Source organism: Solanum stenotomum, chromosome 1 (genome assembly GCF_019186545.1).
Source record: "Solanum stenotomum isolate F172 chromosome 1, ASM1918654v1, whole genome shotgun sequence".
Lineage (NCBI taxonomy): Eukaryota > Viridiplantae > Streptophyta > Magnoliopsida > Solanales > Solanaceae > Solanum > Solanum stenotomum.
This window is the reverse complement of record NC_064282.1, coordinates 4,978,122-4,996,823: the sequence shown is the minus strand read 5'-3', so window position 1 is coordinate 4,996,823 and position 18,702 is coordinate 4,978,122. Positions and strand designations below refer to the sequence as shown.

The 18,702-nt window shown below is 32.4% G+C and overlaps 3 protein-coding genes across 7 annotated transcripts in view; all 3 read right to left on the bottom strand.

Annotated features, from left to right (window-relative positions):
- Positions 1-18,702, bottom strand: part of LOC125842790 (uncharacterized) — a 176,072-nt gene that overhangs the window by 48,592 nt on the left and 108,778 nt on the right. The gene's annotated exons all lie outside the window — the stretch shown is intronic.
- LOC125851879 (transcription factor RSL2-like) lies at positions 1,284-2,625 on the bottom strand. The gene is made up of 5 exons (XM_049531630.1): positions 2,119-2,625; positions 1,779-2,042; positions 1,636-1,701; positions 1,482-1,547; positions 1,284-1,385 (listed from the first exon to the last, which is right to left on the bottom strand). Exons 1-5 carry the CDS (start codon positions 2,623-2,625, stop codon positions 1,284-1,286), a joined length of 1,005 nt encoding a protein of 334 aa, XP_049387587.1.
- Positions 10,643-18,129, bottom strand: LOC125842997 (uncharacterized). Of its 4 annotated transcripts, none has more exons than XM_049522277.1 (9): positions 17,867-18,129; positions 17,367-17,447; positions 16,495-16,615; positions 16,291-16,391; positions 15,515-15,586; positions 12,726-12,989; positions 12,506-12,617; positions 11,658-11,847; positions 10,643-11,062 (listed from the first exon to the last, which is right to left on the bottom strand). In XM_049522277.1, the coding sequence occupies exons 1-9, from the start codon at positions 17,888-17,890 to the stop codon at positions 10,981-10,983; spliced, it is 1,047 nt and encodes a 348-aa protein (XP_049378234.1). In that variant the 5' UTR covers positions 17,891-18,129; the 3' UTR covers positions 10,643-10,980. The 4 variants fall into 4 exon arrangements, with proteins under 4 accessions (XP_049378234.1, XP_049378317.1, XP_049378274.1 ...); XM_049522360.1 differs by having other exon boundaries at positions 11,658-11,844; positions 17,867-18,126; XM_049522317.1 differs by having other exon boundaries at positions 12,506-12,614; positions 17,867-18,124.

Sequence of the window (18,702 nt, the reverse complement as noted above, 5' to 3'; positions counted from 1 at the left end):
AAATCGCCTCTCCTTTTTTTTACTTCTCACGAGTGCTTCTGTTGTATTAAAGAGTTGTCACGCTATTAGTAGCTGTGTGATATGTGAAGCAGGGTTACACTAGAACATGAAAATCTTGGCGAATGAATATTACTGTTGTTAGACCCCATTTCAGTTTCGTTTAGAGTATCCTAGATCTAACGAAGTTGTGTTCACAATCTGATGTCTGATTGATTAACAGTTGTTTTTCTCCACTTGTTTTGGGATTTTGCATTTACCTTTCTCAATTTGTTTCCTTTTAACTGTGTAAAAAAGCTAATAGCAACTGTCTAGTTGGAGCTGCAAAATGAACTCCATTTAAAGGAGAACTATTTTGGGCTGCTTACTAGCAAGTGTTTTTTTTTTTGTTTGGTTTTGGAAAGTTGGATTTTTTACAGCTTTTAAGCAGGATCATCTTTCTACCAGAAGAAAAAGGAAGTTTCTAAAGGGGAAAAGAAAAAAGTATAAATTATAGGAACCACATANTCAATTTGTTTCCTTTAACTGTGTAAAAAAGCTAATAGCAACTGTCTAGTTGGAGCTGCAAAATGAACTCCATTTAAAGGAGAACTATTTTGGGCTGCTTACTAGCAAGTGCTTTTTTGTTTTGTTTTGGAAAGTTGGATTTTATATAGCTTTTAAGCAAGGATCATCTTTCTACCAGAAGAAAAAGAAAGTTTCTAAAGGGGAAAAGAAAAAATAGGTTACAATGTTCATTTTTTGGGTAGAAATAACATCTACTTTTCAGACATGCATCTGAAAAATAGTTGCTATCATGGAGTTTAAATTTCTCAATTGGAATTGTCGGACAATATTTAGCAGTTGCACTTGTGGAAATGACTATTTTTCAATTACAGAGACTGAATACTTTACCCCTATCTTTTGTACAATCTAAAGAAACTAGCCCATGATAATATTCATATGGTTTCATTCTCAATGTATGTAACTTATCTTCCTTGTGATCAACATCATGAGAAAATGCTAAACAAATAGGAACAATAAAAACATTAAAAAACCTCTCATCATGTTTCCGTAGAGAGGAACTTATTACACTTAAAAATGTTTGATGATCAGTAGAATGATTAGTTGATAATGGATAACACGACAGACAAAGTGTTTTTAGTTTTAAAGTGTTAATTATTAACTAGACAATTATACAAATGGCAATAAATAATTTGTCATCTTGTACGTGTATGATAATGCTCTCAATTAATCCACTGCAATTAACCTGCATGCCTTGAGCTGAATTCATCAATCTTCCAAATTTATGATTTTGGATTTGGAATTCCAATCTTCAGATCAAGCCCTATGTCCATTCCATTGTATGCTATGGGAGAATACATCCACAGATCATCAGAGCTCAATAGCTACAAAAGCGCACAATAATTAGCGGTGAATTTAGGATTCAGAGTTAGTAGGTTCATAATGAATTTGATCTTGTTATCCGAAAATATATGAGTTACCTTGATTTGAAGTTGCAAAAATTTGACATACTGGACAGCCTCTTCAAGCATGGTGCTAATATCAACCTATCATGGAAACTCTTGCTAATCAGATTCCAATTTAAACACAACACATCATTACTTGATGCAGTTTCATTGAGTACAACATATATACCTTTGTTCCGTTAGGGACGAGACTCTGCAAGATCCTCAATCTTTCGTTAATTCTCTCTCTTCTCTTCTGTAATAATAAAAAGGGCTTATTAGAGACCAACATTTAGACGAATTTGGATAACAATGCAGATGATAGATAATTACCCTTGCATACAAACTCTGGGGATCTGTTGCTGAGCCTCTGTTGGCTCTGGATTTTCCATTGGGCAAAGAAACTCCTTTTGAGTTGTTATCGCTCGAAGCTAATCCATATAAATCATAACTAGAAACATTAGATTCATCTTCTGAACAGCAACTAAATGAGTTCTGCCTGTGAAGCACAGTATTATTGTTATTGTTTCCAGTCTCCTCATCATCAGCAACACTACTCTTCATGTTCTTCTTTGGTTTTACGCTTCTCTTGTTCTTCTGGACATACATAAGATGATCAATTATAAGTAAAAAAAAATAATTAATCAGATATTTGAGTTCAGATGACACTCACATGATCAACAGGCGATCGTGATCTTTTTTTAGAGCTTTCTGATTGTTGCATTTGATCATATTCTCTTCCTAGCTGCAAGATTTTTCCATGAAGAACAGATTCAGACATAATGTTTTCACCTGATTCAATGCTGTCATTGCTCACTTGTTTGTTTAAAAATTCAACTGCATCCTCTTCGATTAAAATGTTAGTAGGAGGCAAATGACTACTCTGTTCCATTGTCATTGAAGTATTGTTATTTCTCAATAACATTGGTTGAAAATTATTAGTACTAGTTGAGAAATGGTAGATGCTACTATTAGTATCTTGAGAAGAAAAAATTGAAACTTCACTAGTTCCTCCAATGTTTGATTCATGATTTGTCCAAAAAATTGGAAGTCCACTACTAGGTAGTTGTTCATTTGGACATGTACCAAATAACTGTGCCATGAAATTCGCCTCCTCCGTAGAACATGTTCCACTTAAGGAGCTCCATTCACCTTCAGACATGGCTACCACAGGTTCCATTTTAATTTTTCTGATTATACAGGGTATATTTCTAAATTATTAGGGATAGAGGCTTATACTTGAACGTTTAGGTATATATATATATATATATAAGTAAGAATAAAGAATATTCCTTCATATAACGAAAAACAAATGTAGGAATGTGACAGTGGATATATTGACTTTGTTTGGTACTCACTGTATTTCAATATTTTAGGACTTGGTAAGCCCAACTCTTTTGAACTAGCAATCATTTGTTAAGAATGGGCCAACTATAACTAATTAGACAGGAGAAATTGGTAAAAATAGCCATTTTCAAACCGCTAATTCCGTATTTCAAAATTATATTAGTGTCTAGTCGCACCGTAATTTGCTTTCTTCGTGACTCGAATCCATAATTTTAGGGTTGGAGGTGAACATTTACGGGAGAAATTCCAAAAACACTAGTTACTGGAGTTTGAACATTTATCAGTTTAAACTCCATGTTTCGTTCACGGACTTTGAAACTCAAGCAAATAAACTTAGATTATGAAAATTTGAACTTGATGAATCGTTCATAGAGTTTGAAACTCCAACTCCAGCACATTGCATTTGAGAGTTCTACTTGTCAAAGCATGAAACTCCGGTACCATGTGCTGGAGTTGTTCCGTATTTTAGCTAGGGGTGTTTCTGTCCAGATGTTATTTCCGTCTTAAAAAATAATTATGTGAGCTAACAATAAAATGATTAATGAACCCTTGGGAGGCCTTAAACAACAAGAATTTGAACTCCAATTATAAATAAGTGTAAGAGAATATGATTGAAACTTAAATCATATAGTATTTGATAAAAGGATAAAATGTTATTATCAAGAGCAATTAAGTTAGGTAAAGATAGAATTAAGTGAGATATCATTTGGTGAAGTAGATACTGCAGAGAATCATATCTGGCAATCTATAGAACGTGCGGGGTCCTTTATTCATAATAAAATATTAATGAAAATGACAACATCCTCAAATAAAACATAGATCGTGATGGGTGACGACATTTAAACTATTTGCTGCTTCACATAAAGTCTTCAACCTTAATTTCCACACGTCCCCAAGTTAGAATTTGAAGTCTATGAGTTCTAAATTTTAATCTTTTAAAATTACCAAGTTTAGCCGAATTCATGGCCAACACTCTAGTTCCAATCTTGTCTCTTCTTATATTTTGTATTTTGTATTTTTATCTAATATTCGTAATTTTCTAAAGCTAAAAATATTTTGAACATTTTTAAAAATTTGGAACTTTCACTTTTTTTAATTAGAAAGGAAGAGGTCAAGCCCACCTTTCACATACGCATAACTGGACCTGCTTTTCACATAACTAAATTGGCTTGAGATAGTACTGAGAGAATCTTAGCATTCATTTGATTGATAAATGCAAAAAAATCACCCAACTAAAACTCCACGAGTGAACGCAAAGAAGCAAAACAAGATAAAGCAGTAACAATATATTTGTAACTTGTAAGAAACAAGTATTTGTTTAAACTGAAGGGAAAACAAGAAATAAAGACTCATTAAAAAAAGAAAGTATTGATTTTTTCATCTTCAAAACTCAACTTAATTAAATTAAGGTGAATTTTTTTTATATATATATATCGCTCTAGAAGGTAAAAGTCATCTCTCACACAAAGTGAAAGGTAACTTTTGACTTTCTAGAGTAATCAAGATTTTCTAATATGAAATTTATCTAGTAGATCTTATTAATAGTCTCTTATTTAAAAAAATATTGGCCTATTGAGACTTTAGATTTTCTGAATATAGACAAATAAAAACATATCTCAACCCAGTTAAACTGAGATAATGCAAATCACATAAAAAAATATCTGGTATTGGACAAAATTAAAGCATATATACTTTTTTGCTTAACCTCAGTTATAGGAAAAAAGCAAAAACTTTGCATAGAGTGTTTACACAAATTTGATAAATAAATGACACATGTCTTCTACACATACATTTTTTTTATTAGATTAAATAGTTAATTTATACACATAATTACCTTAATTTACAAGTTTAATCCTAATAGATTAAAAGTTCCAAGATAACTATTTCCCTTCATCATTCTAAATTGTGCTTGATATTTTTCACATATTGTTTGCTTGGGTGAAATGCAGCAAAGGGTCTTGGAATAACATTAGGAGTATAATTCACATATAAAATTATTCAAATAAGACTAATCTTGTTGGAACAGATTACTTGAAGTTATAATATACACACTATATAGTTTAATGGATTTAATTAGAAGCAGAGAGGAACATTGTTGGTTATGGACTGACCTAATTCCTTGTCTACTTACCAGGGGCGGCTCAACATGATTAGTGGCCTAAAGCGAAATTTCAATTCGAGGCCTAAAATATAATCAAACTTCATATACATATTTATTCAAAATTTATTTTTCTTACACTATTTAGATGAAAATTATTAGTATTTTAATATTGTTTTTTTAGTTATTAGTTTTAGGTAAGATTTTATCAACTCAACATTGAAAAACGTCTTTTTAGTGAGACAATTATTATATGAATTGTTAACATAATTATACAAGTAATAAGTTGATAAATATTAACTAGAGATAAGATTTAGAACCATAGAAGTTGATGACTTGGTATACCCCATTTTAATATGATTGTAGTAATGCTTGAAACTAAAATTTAAAACGAAATAAAAAAGAATTTGTAATTCACTTTGTTCAACATTTTTCACTATTAATTTTTATTTTTAACAAAGTACAAAAGATGTTAAAGTGGGTAAAATAATATATTTTTAAAAAAATTACTTTTTATCGTAAATAATCAATTTTTTCTATAAAAATTTTAACACATAATTTATTCTTGATTTTGGGGCACCCGAAATTTGGGGGCCTAAGGCAAAAGCCTTATTTCCCAAAGCATAGAGCCGGCACTGCTGCTTACGTAGTTATATTTGTGAATTATTTATGTGAAAAATAGCTGTCTAGAGCCACTTAAAACGATAAATACTAATCGTGTAAATAATTTTTAGCAAAAGCACATATAATCGGATTATGACATCTTCACAAAAATGTGAGAACAGTTTAATAACATTATTGGTTTTCAATTTATCAAATTTTAATAATGATAAAAAGAAATTACTCAATACATGTATTTGTGACAAATAATAAATATAATCTATTAAAATAATTAAGATACACGCAAGTGATATATTTGTGAATGTAACAACTAATAGCAACCAACAACGGTCAATGGTTCATTACTTTATTATCTTTAGATTTTTTTTAAATTTTTTTTTTTATATCTTTCGATTTAACCCAAAGATTCCGGCGGTGTTAACGCTTCAACACGCGTTGAACTACCAGTAAAATACGGACTTCTTCCACCATTTTTGAACAATATTTATGAATCAAATTTAATTTATGTGCACTATTAGTCCAAGAAAATCTTATACCAACAGGTAGTTTGGTTGGTGGGATAAAAATTAAAATAATCTTGAAATGAAATAATATTTATTATCAAATACAAAATAAAATAATCATATGGTGTGTCTCAAAAATATTATATTATCTCGTCAACCAAACGACCCTTTAAGATATATTTAGTGTGGAGGAAAATAAGTCTTGATCTAAATTATTGAAAAATTAATATATCTTTTCTCAGAAAAATAACTTTTATAACTGAGAAAAATGATTTTCATAATGAAAGTAAAGAATATAAGTTCTACAAAAAGCATATGTATTAATTGTGTTTAACCATTTTCGAATGCACTTCATTTTCACCTTATTCATATTGCCCCTATCCCAAGCGTATCTAGGAGGGGGTCATCAGGTTCACGTGAACCCATGCATGTTCCCTTTCGAAATCATATATAATAGTGTTATATTTTTTTAAAAAATATTTAAATATAGATGCATGAACCCACACTCAAAGTATCATATATTGTCGTACGATGATGATTGGGTACACCTCTCTAAGTGAGGTTAGAAATATGAATATTTTATCTGTCTTGTTTTATTTTCCAATCTAAAAATGGGCAACACCTCTCTTAGTGGTTTGGATAGATAAAAAAATATTTTTGGACCTATAATTTTAAAACTTTAATGACTTTCAGTGATAAGAACCTAAATGTCAAACCGATCAAATTTATATCTTAAATTCACCTTTTTGTAATAGTGCACCTATTATTTTAAAATTCTGAACATGCCTCTACCCCGGTCTCACCATCCCTGTCCCCTACCCCTCACAGTAATATATTGGCTTACTATATAACTACTATTTTCACATGCAATAATATTTTTGCTGAAGTGTCCAGAAAAAAAAAAACAGTTATTTTCTTAGGAAAAAAGATCTTCATATCAGACACATCTTTAGTGTAATTTAACTGGATATAATTGGTAATAATTAATTATTTTATATTTCAAATTATCTTTTTCTACTTGTTATGAAAATATACATGTGTTCAGTGTTATAGTAAAAAAAATAATTATGTTAGTGCCAAAGAATTCAAACTCTAAATGAATATTGCAGATATAAAGATTTTTAGAAGACTGACGCGTGCCGGCCATTGCACGACGTACTTAAATATTCCTTCACATCCAATGATCATAGTAAATAAAAAAACCATGCACAATACATTTAAAAACGAGTTGCAATTTCCCATTTTCTATTTATATAATTCAATTAATAATCGAAAGTCCGCCCACAACACGAGTTTAGCAGATTAATTAATATTTTTTATGGATTTTTTAGATTAAGAGAGAGGATATTAAGAAAAAAATAAGAGTTGTATCTGAGAGTTATATCTTTATTAATCTTTTATTAAGATGATATTTTTTTCCTCCGAACCAACTAGTTTAGACTTATAGTTGATTTAACGTAAATATAGAACGATGAATAATTTTCTACCTTAATCAACTTGGAAGGAACGTATATTGACCTATTTTTATTCTTGAAAAATTAATTTCACCTAAGTTATAAACACTAGAAACAAACGCGCTATTTTAATAATATTAGTAAAAGCTGATTTCCAATTATCATAAAGTATGATAAATAAATAAATAAAAACTATCATTAAAATTATTTCATCTTGTGAGGACATAAAAATTATTTCATCTTGTGAGGACATAATCTCGAAAAAAGCAGAACTATATATTTTTCTCTATATTAAACATAAAACAAATTCAGTTTGAGTGGCGGCCTGCACGTCTGCAAATTTGTCCATGGTTTTGTTTTGTTTCTATATGCCTAAATCATTATTTTTCTTTTGAAAAAAAAATAGTTCCCTAAAATAAAGCATAATATATTATTTTATTTTATTTTATTTTGGAGGGGGTGCCCAATCATTGTAAACTATAATAAATTGCTAGTACAGTTGTACAATTTATATTAATAATATTTCTTTTGGAAAATAATATCTATAAAATACGATATTGATTTAAAATAATGTAAAGTGAACATCAATTAATTTGAAAAAATATACATCAGTACTGCTGTTGGAAAAATATTAGTAAAACACAATTTTGATAATTTCAAAGTGGCCTTCAGATTTGGAGTACTCTCTTTTCGTATTTGGCTCATTGAACCGAATCAAAGGTTCCAAAACGTCAGTATTATACTCCAAATCAAAGCAAACATTTAGCCTTATATCTACCGTTTTAAAAAATTATAATTTGCATTACTATTTGCCTGATTTGTATAAATTCAAAATTTGTATGATTCAGTTCCTAATTGTATAAATCCATATTTTTGTATATGCTTACCTTAGCTATTATATACGATTTATGAAAAAATCATAATAAATTATCTTGTTTGTATATTGAAAAACAAAATATATTATACAAACGGAGTTCTGAAAAATTCTTAAATGTATAAATACAAACTTGTATATACTTACCCTATTTGTATATTAACAAGTAAAATATACAAATAGAAATATACAAACTCCAGCCTCCATAGCAAACAAAATTATAAAGTTATGCAGCGCAGAGTCTTATTATATCTATTATGTTTGCTATTTCTGAAATATTCTCATATATATCTATATATAGATAGAGAGAAATTAATCAACTTGCATGAACAAACTTAAAATAATTGTATTTATTAAACTAGGAGTATGATTTATTTTTTTATAATTGAGAATACGAAAGCCTTAGTCGCTGGAAGAACATTCTGTTGGAAGATAAGATGCCAATATAATTTTAAAATTAAATTTAAATCAAACCATTACCAGTTCAATTTACCACACTCCACAATCATTTTTTATTTTTATTTTTTAAGAAAAAGAGTATTTATTTGTATATAATTTTTCACGACAAATATCTATTAAGTACGTACGCTCTCCTTGAAAGAGGGTAACTCCTCCGCGATAGGAACACCGCGGCGGAGCATAACACTATTTTGATTTTCATATGATCAATCTTTTATGTTTTAACTCTGTTTAATGTAAATTTGGGCTCCAACACTAATGAAAATAATTAAAAGTAGACGAACAATAAAAACAAATAGCCTATATCATCTCAAAACTTATTGATAAAATCGAGTACTAGACTTTTCAAAGGTGTTAGATCAAGGTTGGTGAGAGGAGGATGTTGAGAAGTACTTTAATTAAACTTTTATTCATGCTTTAATTATATATATAATACTAATATATTTCCATCCTTATAATGATTTGAGTTCTTTGAGACACATATTTTCATTGGTCTTAACGAATATAGAACTCAAAGACAACATAAGATTTTGCTACATATAAGGGTCGTTCATGTCTCATGAGACGAGGCTAACCTAAATTTTTCTACTTGCGTTATGTCCCCATTACCTTTTGAGAGGGTGGGTACCTACTTATATATAATCCATTGAAATAATCTTTCATTTTTATTCTGGGTAGATAGCCTCGAATAATTTAAATTTACATCATGTAAAACTTATTAAAACAAAACAATATTTCTTTTCAAGATTATTTTTATTCATAAAGCTCAAACTCGAAATCTTTAATTAATACCGACTACTCTACCACTTGATTACGTTTGAAAGCTAGACTGCTTAAATATAGATACATCTTATTTTAATTAAACATTGAGATTGGTGTGGTTTGAGAGATGGAGAATTGTCAAATTGCGGCGACACGTTGAAACAATATATGTATTTAATCTAATTGTAACGACGCGTTTTCTCATGCATTATATTAGTAATATAGTATGTCTAATTGCTCTAACTGTGAAATTGTAATTACCCCATGATTTGATATAAATATATGTCAATTAACCGTATTAGTAATGTTTTCTTACAATAAATTCGGTGAAAATCATTTTCCTCTCCAATTTTGCTATAAAAACATTGAAATAAATAATTACATGTTAGAATACAAGTGTTGAAAGTAAGAACAAATTGTTGATAAGTTTTGTACAACAACTTTTTAAAATGAATGGAATATTCGTGAATCGGTTAATAATATAAGAGAGCTTATTTTTGCAAGATTTTTAATCTGAAGACTTGAAAAGTAAATGAATTAATGGTCGCAATCCATTTTCATCTTTTGCCAAACCCTATCGAAAAGAATCTGGCAATTCATCAGGTCTTACGGCGTAAATCCTTAGATCATCATAACTTGCTGTTAAAGCATGTTTTGTAACTGAAATCGACTAGCGCGGTTACAGAGAGGCATTAATGGAATGGTTAGAAGTTGAACAAGAAACAAGAATAATACAGATATAACCCCAAGAGTGAAATTCATCATCGATGCAAGTACTATGAATTTCTTTGCCCAACCTTTAAAAATAACATGCATGTAGACTTGCATAAAGAAGTGATTTTCTGGGATGGGAATGTTCCTTTTAACGTGAGAGTTGAGGACATCTCTACATACTGTTTCCAAATATCAGAACTTTTCCTGACATAACAAATCCAGTAACATGATAGAAATGAGATTCGTGAGGAGGCAAACGGATCTCAGGCTTGCATATCCTTGTTAAATCAAATTCTTCATATTGATCACATGATTTCACCAATTTCAAAGTCATTAACAGAATCTAATCGATTACAAAAACAATGTGACAAGGTGATATTATTTCATTTAAGCATGTTACTCTATTTAAATTCCAAAAAGAAGTAACTAAAAAAACCAAACAAGAAAAAGAAATGGGAGGAGAGAGAGAGAGAGAGAGAGAGAGAGAGAAGGTTATCGATGAGGTACATGGGAGCTGGGGAGGTATCTCTATAAATCACAGGTTACCAAGAACTTTGTGTTCCACCCAAAACAGTAACATGATGACAACAAAGACTGAGCACGTACAAACAGCAGAAGAATAAGCAACTCTGTCGGTCCTGTTGATAAATGATGTATAGCCGTAACTCAGGCCACCAAAGACTTTATGGCCATAAACTTACCACTATTCATTATCAGGCAACTCCTCATCCAGACCACTCTGTGCAATTCTATAGTACAGGATACCCATGGTTGCCATGCAAGCCCTGCACATAAGAAAGGAGAGAATTTTCATGTCCACCAAAAACTGAACCTAACAATAATACTAATGTCAACAATAAATATAACACATAAACAGCCTTTACATACACATCTGAGAACTAGTTTTGTCCTGAATGTACAAGTAATCTTAGGCTGTCAGCTAGCAAACTTCCTTCTTCCAGGAGGGTTTTCCTATTTATTTATTTTTTCTTCTTTTTATTTGCACTTTTCTACTGAAGTTGGGTATATGAAGCAGATATTTTGGGTCAAGTATCTATGTTTATTACTTGCAGTCTTCCCATAAGTAGTCAAAGAGGCAGGCGGAAATTTTCAATACTGCTAATGTTTGTCCTGATGCAAAATCAACAGAACAAAAGGATACGTGACATATCAATCTGAACAAGTTCAAAACAATGGCTAAGACAAAATTAAGCATGGTTTCAAGATCTCTTAGTCTTCAAAGTACCATTTATCAAGCCTTCTTCCTTAAACTATTTTATATTTAAATTATGTACTATAAAGACACAGAATTCAACATAATCAATTTGATCAAGAAAGAAGCAATAGAATGGGGAACCCAAGAATCAGAATTAGCATTACATGATTGCTATAATGAGGAGGAGTTTTCTTGGATCCATTCTTGAAGATTTATGATGGCGCTGACGACCTTCGGTGACTTCATCAGCATTTGATGCATCTTTTCGTGGTGGTGCAGTTACTGGTAGAGTTGGTAAGGAACTCGACCAAAAAGGGAGCAATGATCTCATAAACTTATGGCGAAATGAACCTGCTGATAAAAGGCATTAGTTTGACAACGACGACTACACCAGTTGGGTCTATACGAATCTTATATATCTAATCCATCATCTCATTCTCTAAAGCTAACAATTTTCTAAATCTCATGCTTACTCTGTGACATTAACATACAAATCTATATCTAAATTAAAGATTCCTGACAAGCACCAGAATTAATGTAATGCACCACAATGACTAAACATAATTCCTAAGTAGTCAATATCACTTATATGGATAATGTTCTTTGTTAAGAACGTATGGACTAGGTCTTTTCAAACTACTTTACTCCATGTGATTTAGGTTCAACTGATCCCCTTTTAACATAATTCAATCAAATTGTGGCAGAGACCAATCTACAAAAGGAACTCTTACTGTGTTCCCTCCTTTGACAAGAAAACTCCAAGAAATACAGAGAACAAATGCTAGTTAATCATACTTCCTACTTTTCAGAAAAGTCCCAATGGTTTCAAAATGAGACCGATAAATACAGTTTCAGAATACCAAGTGGCAAAATCATCCAAGAAAAATAAAAGCAACAATAAGGGCATTGAAAAAAGTATTAGTGGCAAATTGCAATGAACTTTTTCTTTCATTTGACTCATGGGAGCTCAGCTAGGAAAGATATACACATTATTAAAAGGAAGAGAGCTCACCCCTCTTCGTGTACTTTTTCCGCTTTCCATCCTCATCATCAGCAAAGTATGATACTTCAGAGTTTTGCCTTTCTACTTGCACTGTGTTCTTTCGTGTGGTGGCTCCAGGCTGCTAGGAGTGTCATCATGAATAAGGTTCAAATAAACCCAACAACACAAAAAATCAAAATATGCAGTACATACTACGCCTCTTGCAACAATGAAAAAACAAGTTGCTTACACCAGAAGGACTTGTGCTTTTCATGAAATTGCTCTCATGATTAGACATAGATGAAGGTGCTGAGGTGGAGCCATCTATTTCCACAATGTCAAGGCTCGCGGGTTTGGAAGAACCTGTCGCAATTGCAGCTAATCCTTCAGAATCTTTTCCACCAGCTGAAATATGCTTCAATGGATCAGAAGCAAAAGCAGGTGGAGGACCTCGAGGTTCTGTTCCGGGCAGAGGCACTGGATGGTTTCCAAATAATTTCTTCTCCAGGCCAGTCTGCAAAGCAGCAAAAGGTCAGCATGGCCTTGATTGCCACTGGATTCACAACTGGTTTGTTTGCTACAATGAAATTCGCTCCCCCCACCCCCCTCCTCCCCCAACGAAATTGAAAAAAAAGACACTGACTATTTCAGAAGAAAATCTTATTAGGAACTATAACACCTAACTTGGAAATGAAATAATTCAAGATTATCCCGTAGCCAAGATACCACACAACACAAGAAATTTCATCTAATAAGTTACAGCCAGCTAATGGACATGAAGCTTATGTACGATCCTTACTACAATCATCTTCAGCAGAAGACAGAAGGTTCATATGGTAGCCAATGTATATGATGGCACGTAGATATAAGAGGATATACATTGAATATTCAGAATAAAGCAGTCAGTACTATCTATGGTGATATGTGGAGGGTGTATTCCAGGAAACCACGATAAACTAGAAAGTTCATTTTCCATTATGGTTGAGGTAAATTGATCAGGATGTTTTAATCTAACACTGCGTGAGAAAATGACATGACATTTATGGGCTAATCAAATATAGGTCTAAATCTGTCACTTACTTCAACCAATACACTAAACATTATTGTTGGAACCGTCAATCTCACCACTCACCATCCCCCATTATACCAAATATAACTTACCTCTATGCCAACCAAACATCGACAAAATAATCTAAAGTAGTTCTCCAGAGTAAGATATTTTACATGGTAGACATTTAAAGTCACACAAATGACAAAACACACCGTAAAGCAACGAAATTGTTGAAACATGAGATATATTATTTCAAAAGAAAAATAAAAGAAGATCGATAATTTAGTTATGACGAGAAGGTATGGATGGACAAAGTCAAACAGAAAAGCACAATGAATGCTCAAATTTAATTGTGGCTTCTTTCTCTTCTTTGTTTTTGAGAAGGGGAAAAAAGACTTCATTGCGACTTTTTCATAAGACATTTTTTCTGAACCACTTAAAGATAAATACAGTACATTTCACCAGCAGTGCGGTGCCTGTCTAACCAAAACCCCACCATGCATTTATTTGTCAACCCTTATTAAGAAAATAACATGCTTCAGAAGATTAAACCTACTTGCAACTGAATACTAGTCTACACAAAATGTCATCAAGCCAACTAACCATAGTCATGATATGGAACTGCTAAAACAAACCTCCACGACCAAAAGGAAAAGTAAACAAAGTAACAAGGAAATTCCAGAGACTGTGCAGAATACCTCGCCAAAGAATTTCCATAATACAACATATTAAGGGGACACAAGGTGGAGAGTCTTTTTTGGGACTTGTGATTTAGAAGGGAATTTCATGATTGGGAAGTGCCTGAGTTTGTGATTGATTGCCTTACACCATGGGCAGGTCAATCCAGTTGATAAACCACGCGTTTGGTGGTGGGTCTTCAGTATCAATGGAGAGTTCTCTGTGAACTCCTATATGAAACTGTTGGTTAGAGAGGAGTAGGTTTTTCCATGTAATACGATATGGATACCAAAAGGTGCCGGGGAAGGAGTGTTTCTTTCACTTGGCTAGCCGCTAGAGGGGTGATTTTGATTGCGGGAAATCTTAGAAAGCGAAAGGTTGTTTGTGTCAATTGGTGTTACAAGTTTAAGAAGACAAGTGAGGACGTGGATCATCTTCTTCTCCATGCGGGCTAACCATGAGGTATGGTGGGATATGTTTAGGTGGTTTGACACTATATAGGCAATGCCAAAAACTGTGAAAGAGTTGATGTTCAGCTAGAAGAGCAGAAGGAGGTGAAGACGAAGGGCATGCAACGTGATTCCACTTGCATTACTGTGGGTTGTTTGGAGAGAGTTAAATAGGAGAGTTTTTTAAGGATTTAAAGTCTATTTTCTCCCAGTTAAGGAGTAGTCCCCGTTCACTTATTTTCTTTGGTGCTCACATAAAGTTCCTTGTTGAATAGATTGGGTGGAGTTTGTAGAGAATCATATCATTTTGTAGATTCTTTACCTTTTGGTTTACCCTTATACGGCATTTTAGCCATGTTTATAAATGAAAATATAGTTACCTGATAAAAAAATAAAAAATAAAAAGGAAACACCCACCGAACTTCTCTTGGTAAAGGAATATAAAATCACAATTTGATTGTTCAATGCCCATCATGTCAGTAAACAATCACCTTAGCTGTCACAACCTAGCAAAAGTGCACTTCAACAAGGAGACAACTAGAAATTCAGAACTTAAAAAGTAACACCAATGGAAAGTGTTTAAGCAGCATAATGAAGGTCTGGATCAAAACCACAGTATTCCACTTTATATTGTTTTCTTCGGCTCAAAGAAGCACATATACACAAAAAGTGATAAACATGCGGCACTACAATCATTTCCAAAAGTATGGCATAGTCAGAACACGAGTTTGAAGTATGAATGTGTCAAGGTGCTATTCTTCATAATCAAGACAAAGCAAGAATATCCCAATAACTAAATAACAAGAAAAAAATAGAGGGGAGGGGGACACACTTGCTGCTTGCAACTGACAACACAATTACCTGCATAATAGCTTCTTTCAACTTTGTATGGAAGCGTGATCCTGAATCTTTAACACTTTTAGGAGGCCATATCTGCATCAATAAAGTATCTCCTGGACATCAATGGTGATTGAGAAATGAACATGGCCAAAACATGCTTAAGCTAGTGTATCAAAGCAAATCAAAGCGCCAGAAAGCTTTTATGCCAATATGTCCAAAGTGGAACATTTCTAATGATCTCAAAATGGTTATTTCTGAATTCATTTTTTCAATAAAATAATCATCTTGTTTTAATAACCGAGCAATTGCTGATGGTCAATGTTGCAAAATTCAGAACTCGGTAAAAAATAGTCTCTCTCTTATAATTCAGGTGATACTACTAAAGCTCTTTCCATAACTGCAGACACTCAATATACAGACAATGTGTTATGCCTTTTAAGTCATCCTAGCAAAAGACTGCACAGCTGAAATTCACACCTTAATCCAGCCATTTTTTTTCCTTTTTATAACCGAGAAATCCCTGAGGACTAATGGCACACAGTTCAAAACTTAGTAGGTACTGGCCCGCCACTCTACCCTTCTCCACTTAAACATCAGACATTTGTGTGCGGCAGGATTCAGACCCATAACGTGCACCTAATCCACATATCATGTGTCGCGGCGACCTTACCACTAGACCAAATCCTAAGAGCCCTCAATCCAGCCATTTCATCCAGAGAAGTATCTTGACTATCAATTTCTTATGCACAAGAGCAAAATAAAATAATTGAATAATAATTGTGGAAGGCAGACTGTACCGAAGTTGAACATTCAAGAATAGGACACACATATCCAGCTGGAGCAGTGTGTGGCGGAAAAGATTTTAGATGTGAAACCAAGCAGTTTGTATGTATTGTATCTGCGAAAAGCAACGACTGGTGTAAAACATACTATAAGAGAAGTTATCAACTTATTAAGGGAAGGCATTTTATATGTCGCAATGGATTAGCAAGATTACATACGCAAGCAACCCAACCGAGTTGTCCCAGCATCAGTTCCCTCTTCAAGCTCAGACTTACAATAGCAGCATTTTGGAGGCCAATCATACTCTCCATCTATGACCCACTCTGAATAGGTGCGGATCTGAAATTGGGATTTCTTTAAGGAAACACAAAATGATGGAAGATAGAAGAAAGCAAGTGGACCTCATTTGAAGCAAGATCAAAAACAAACAGCTTGACAAGAATGTAATGAAAAATACAAATTGAATAAAAAATGCAGCAAGGTAGATAGCATATCCCATATTCCCAAAAATAATATTAAATTAATCAGGTCTTAGCAAAATTAGTGTACAATACCTGATGGAAAATAAAGTGAACAACAATGCATATATTTCGATCACCATGAACTTTAATAGTGATTCAAGTGAAAACATAAACATCACCAATTACATTAGAAATTCAGAATGACTACTCAATCAGCATAGTAGTATTGGCTTTGATCAAATCGTTAATGAGAAGATTGATTGCATTAGCACCTTCTAACACCCTCAAGCTAAGCTCTCAAACAGCTTTTTCATGATATAATTGGTCATTAATGATAAACAAAACATATATCCTATCAAATAAAAAAGATCTTGTGTGTTCCACGGTTCCAGAGTTCCAGTCTACTTTGTTATTAGGACCGAAAATTGAAAAATATGGCTGTTTTATGTATACAAATATCAGTGCAATCATCTGAATAAGGTTCCATCACTCATCTTACTATCAGTTCACTGATAAGTAAAATTCACATGTTTATACAAATGGAAAATACAGATGTAAGCTCAGCACAATTAACTACAAGCAAATGACTTTCAATAAAAGCCGAAAGAAAAATAGCAAAAATACAATACCACGCATATTTGATGCTCCGGAAAGCATATGCATTCTCCACAAACAGCGATTTTGTGCACGAAACAGTATAATTTAGTTGCCTGCAATCCAACACAATTTAGGCTTCAATTAATCATAGGAAACATCACGAGTCAAAATCCTCAATGGCCATCAAGAATGAAATTTTCAGTAAACAACCCAGCCATACTTGAGAATTTAAAGGTAAAAAATCACGAGATAGAAGTTTAGTTAACTTTCATAGCACAACAAGCTTTTACCGCCTTCATTAATGAATCTGGAAAATCCACATACAAATTATAAAAATACTACCAGCTGAAATTCAGTAAAATCAGCAATGTACGATTGAATTGGCAATTAAACATCCGATCCGATCAAATTGCATAGAAACGCACGTTTATTTTTCATACAATCGACTTCCAACATTTTCCAAATTACAAATTATTTGATCATCTGAACTAATAACTCATCCATTGCACGAGAGAGGGAAAGAGAATAATACCTTCTTACATTTGCAGACCACCATTGCATGGGCTAAAGTAGCAGTAAAATAGACGAGTTTGAGATCGGGGATTCTGTAAACAGCGAATTATTAGGGTTTAGGCTGCGGAGAATTCGAATTCATACATCAATAGCAGAATTCAGAGAGAGAGACTCCAGTGTCTGTAGCGGCAAATGGCAATAACTTCAGATTTATGTTGTTTAAGTTTAGGGGGAGTTTACAGATCCGTTTCGATGTTTGGGAGTTGTTGATTGGTTTGATGACGATGGAGCTCGTTACTGGATCTGTGGAGCGTGGGCTCGGTGTTGGGCTTTCTTATGGGTACCAAAACCACTTGCTACGCAAATTATTTTATTTAGAGGTATTGCAAATATTGTGCTTGAATTTCAGATAATATTAGAATCATGAGTTTAATATTTATTCATATACAGTTTAATCTTACAAATAAAATTACAAAATTTAATATTTTCTCTTAAGATCATAACTTAATGTAATCTTCTAATTTGGACCCTTATGATTTTTTGAATATATTATTTATGAACATGATTTGCTTATTTAGTAAGATGCCAAACGAATTGATAGATTTTTTATACTTTTTTTTACAAGTAATGAAGTTTCCCTTTTTTTTCAATAAAAATAAATTTAGAGAAGTTCAAACGGGCCAGAGAATAAAAGCCAATATAACTAAGGACTCGTTTGAGCATGAATTTTTATTTTATTTTACTTTATTTAAAAATTATTGTTTGATCATATAAATTTTAAATATAACTTGTTGTATATGAAACTTGTTATATATGAAATTTAGAAAACACCAAAAACATGTTTTTACTTTAACT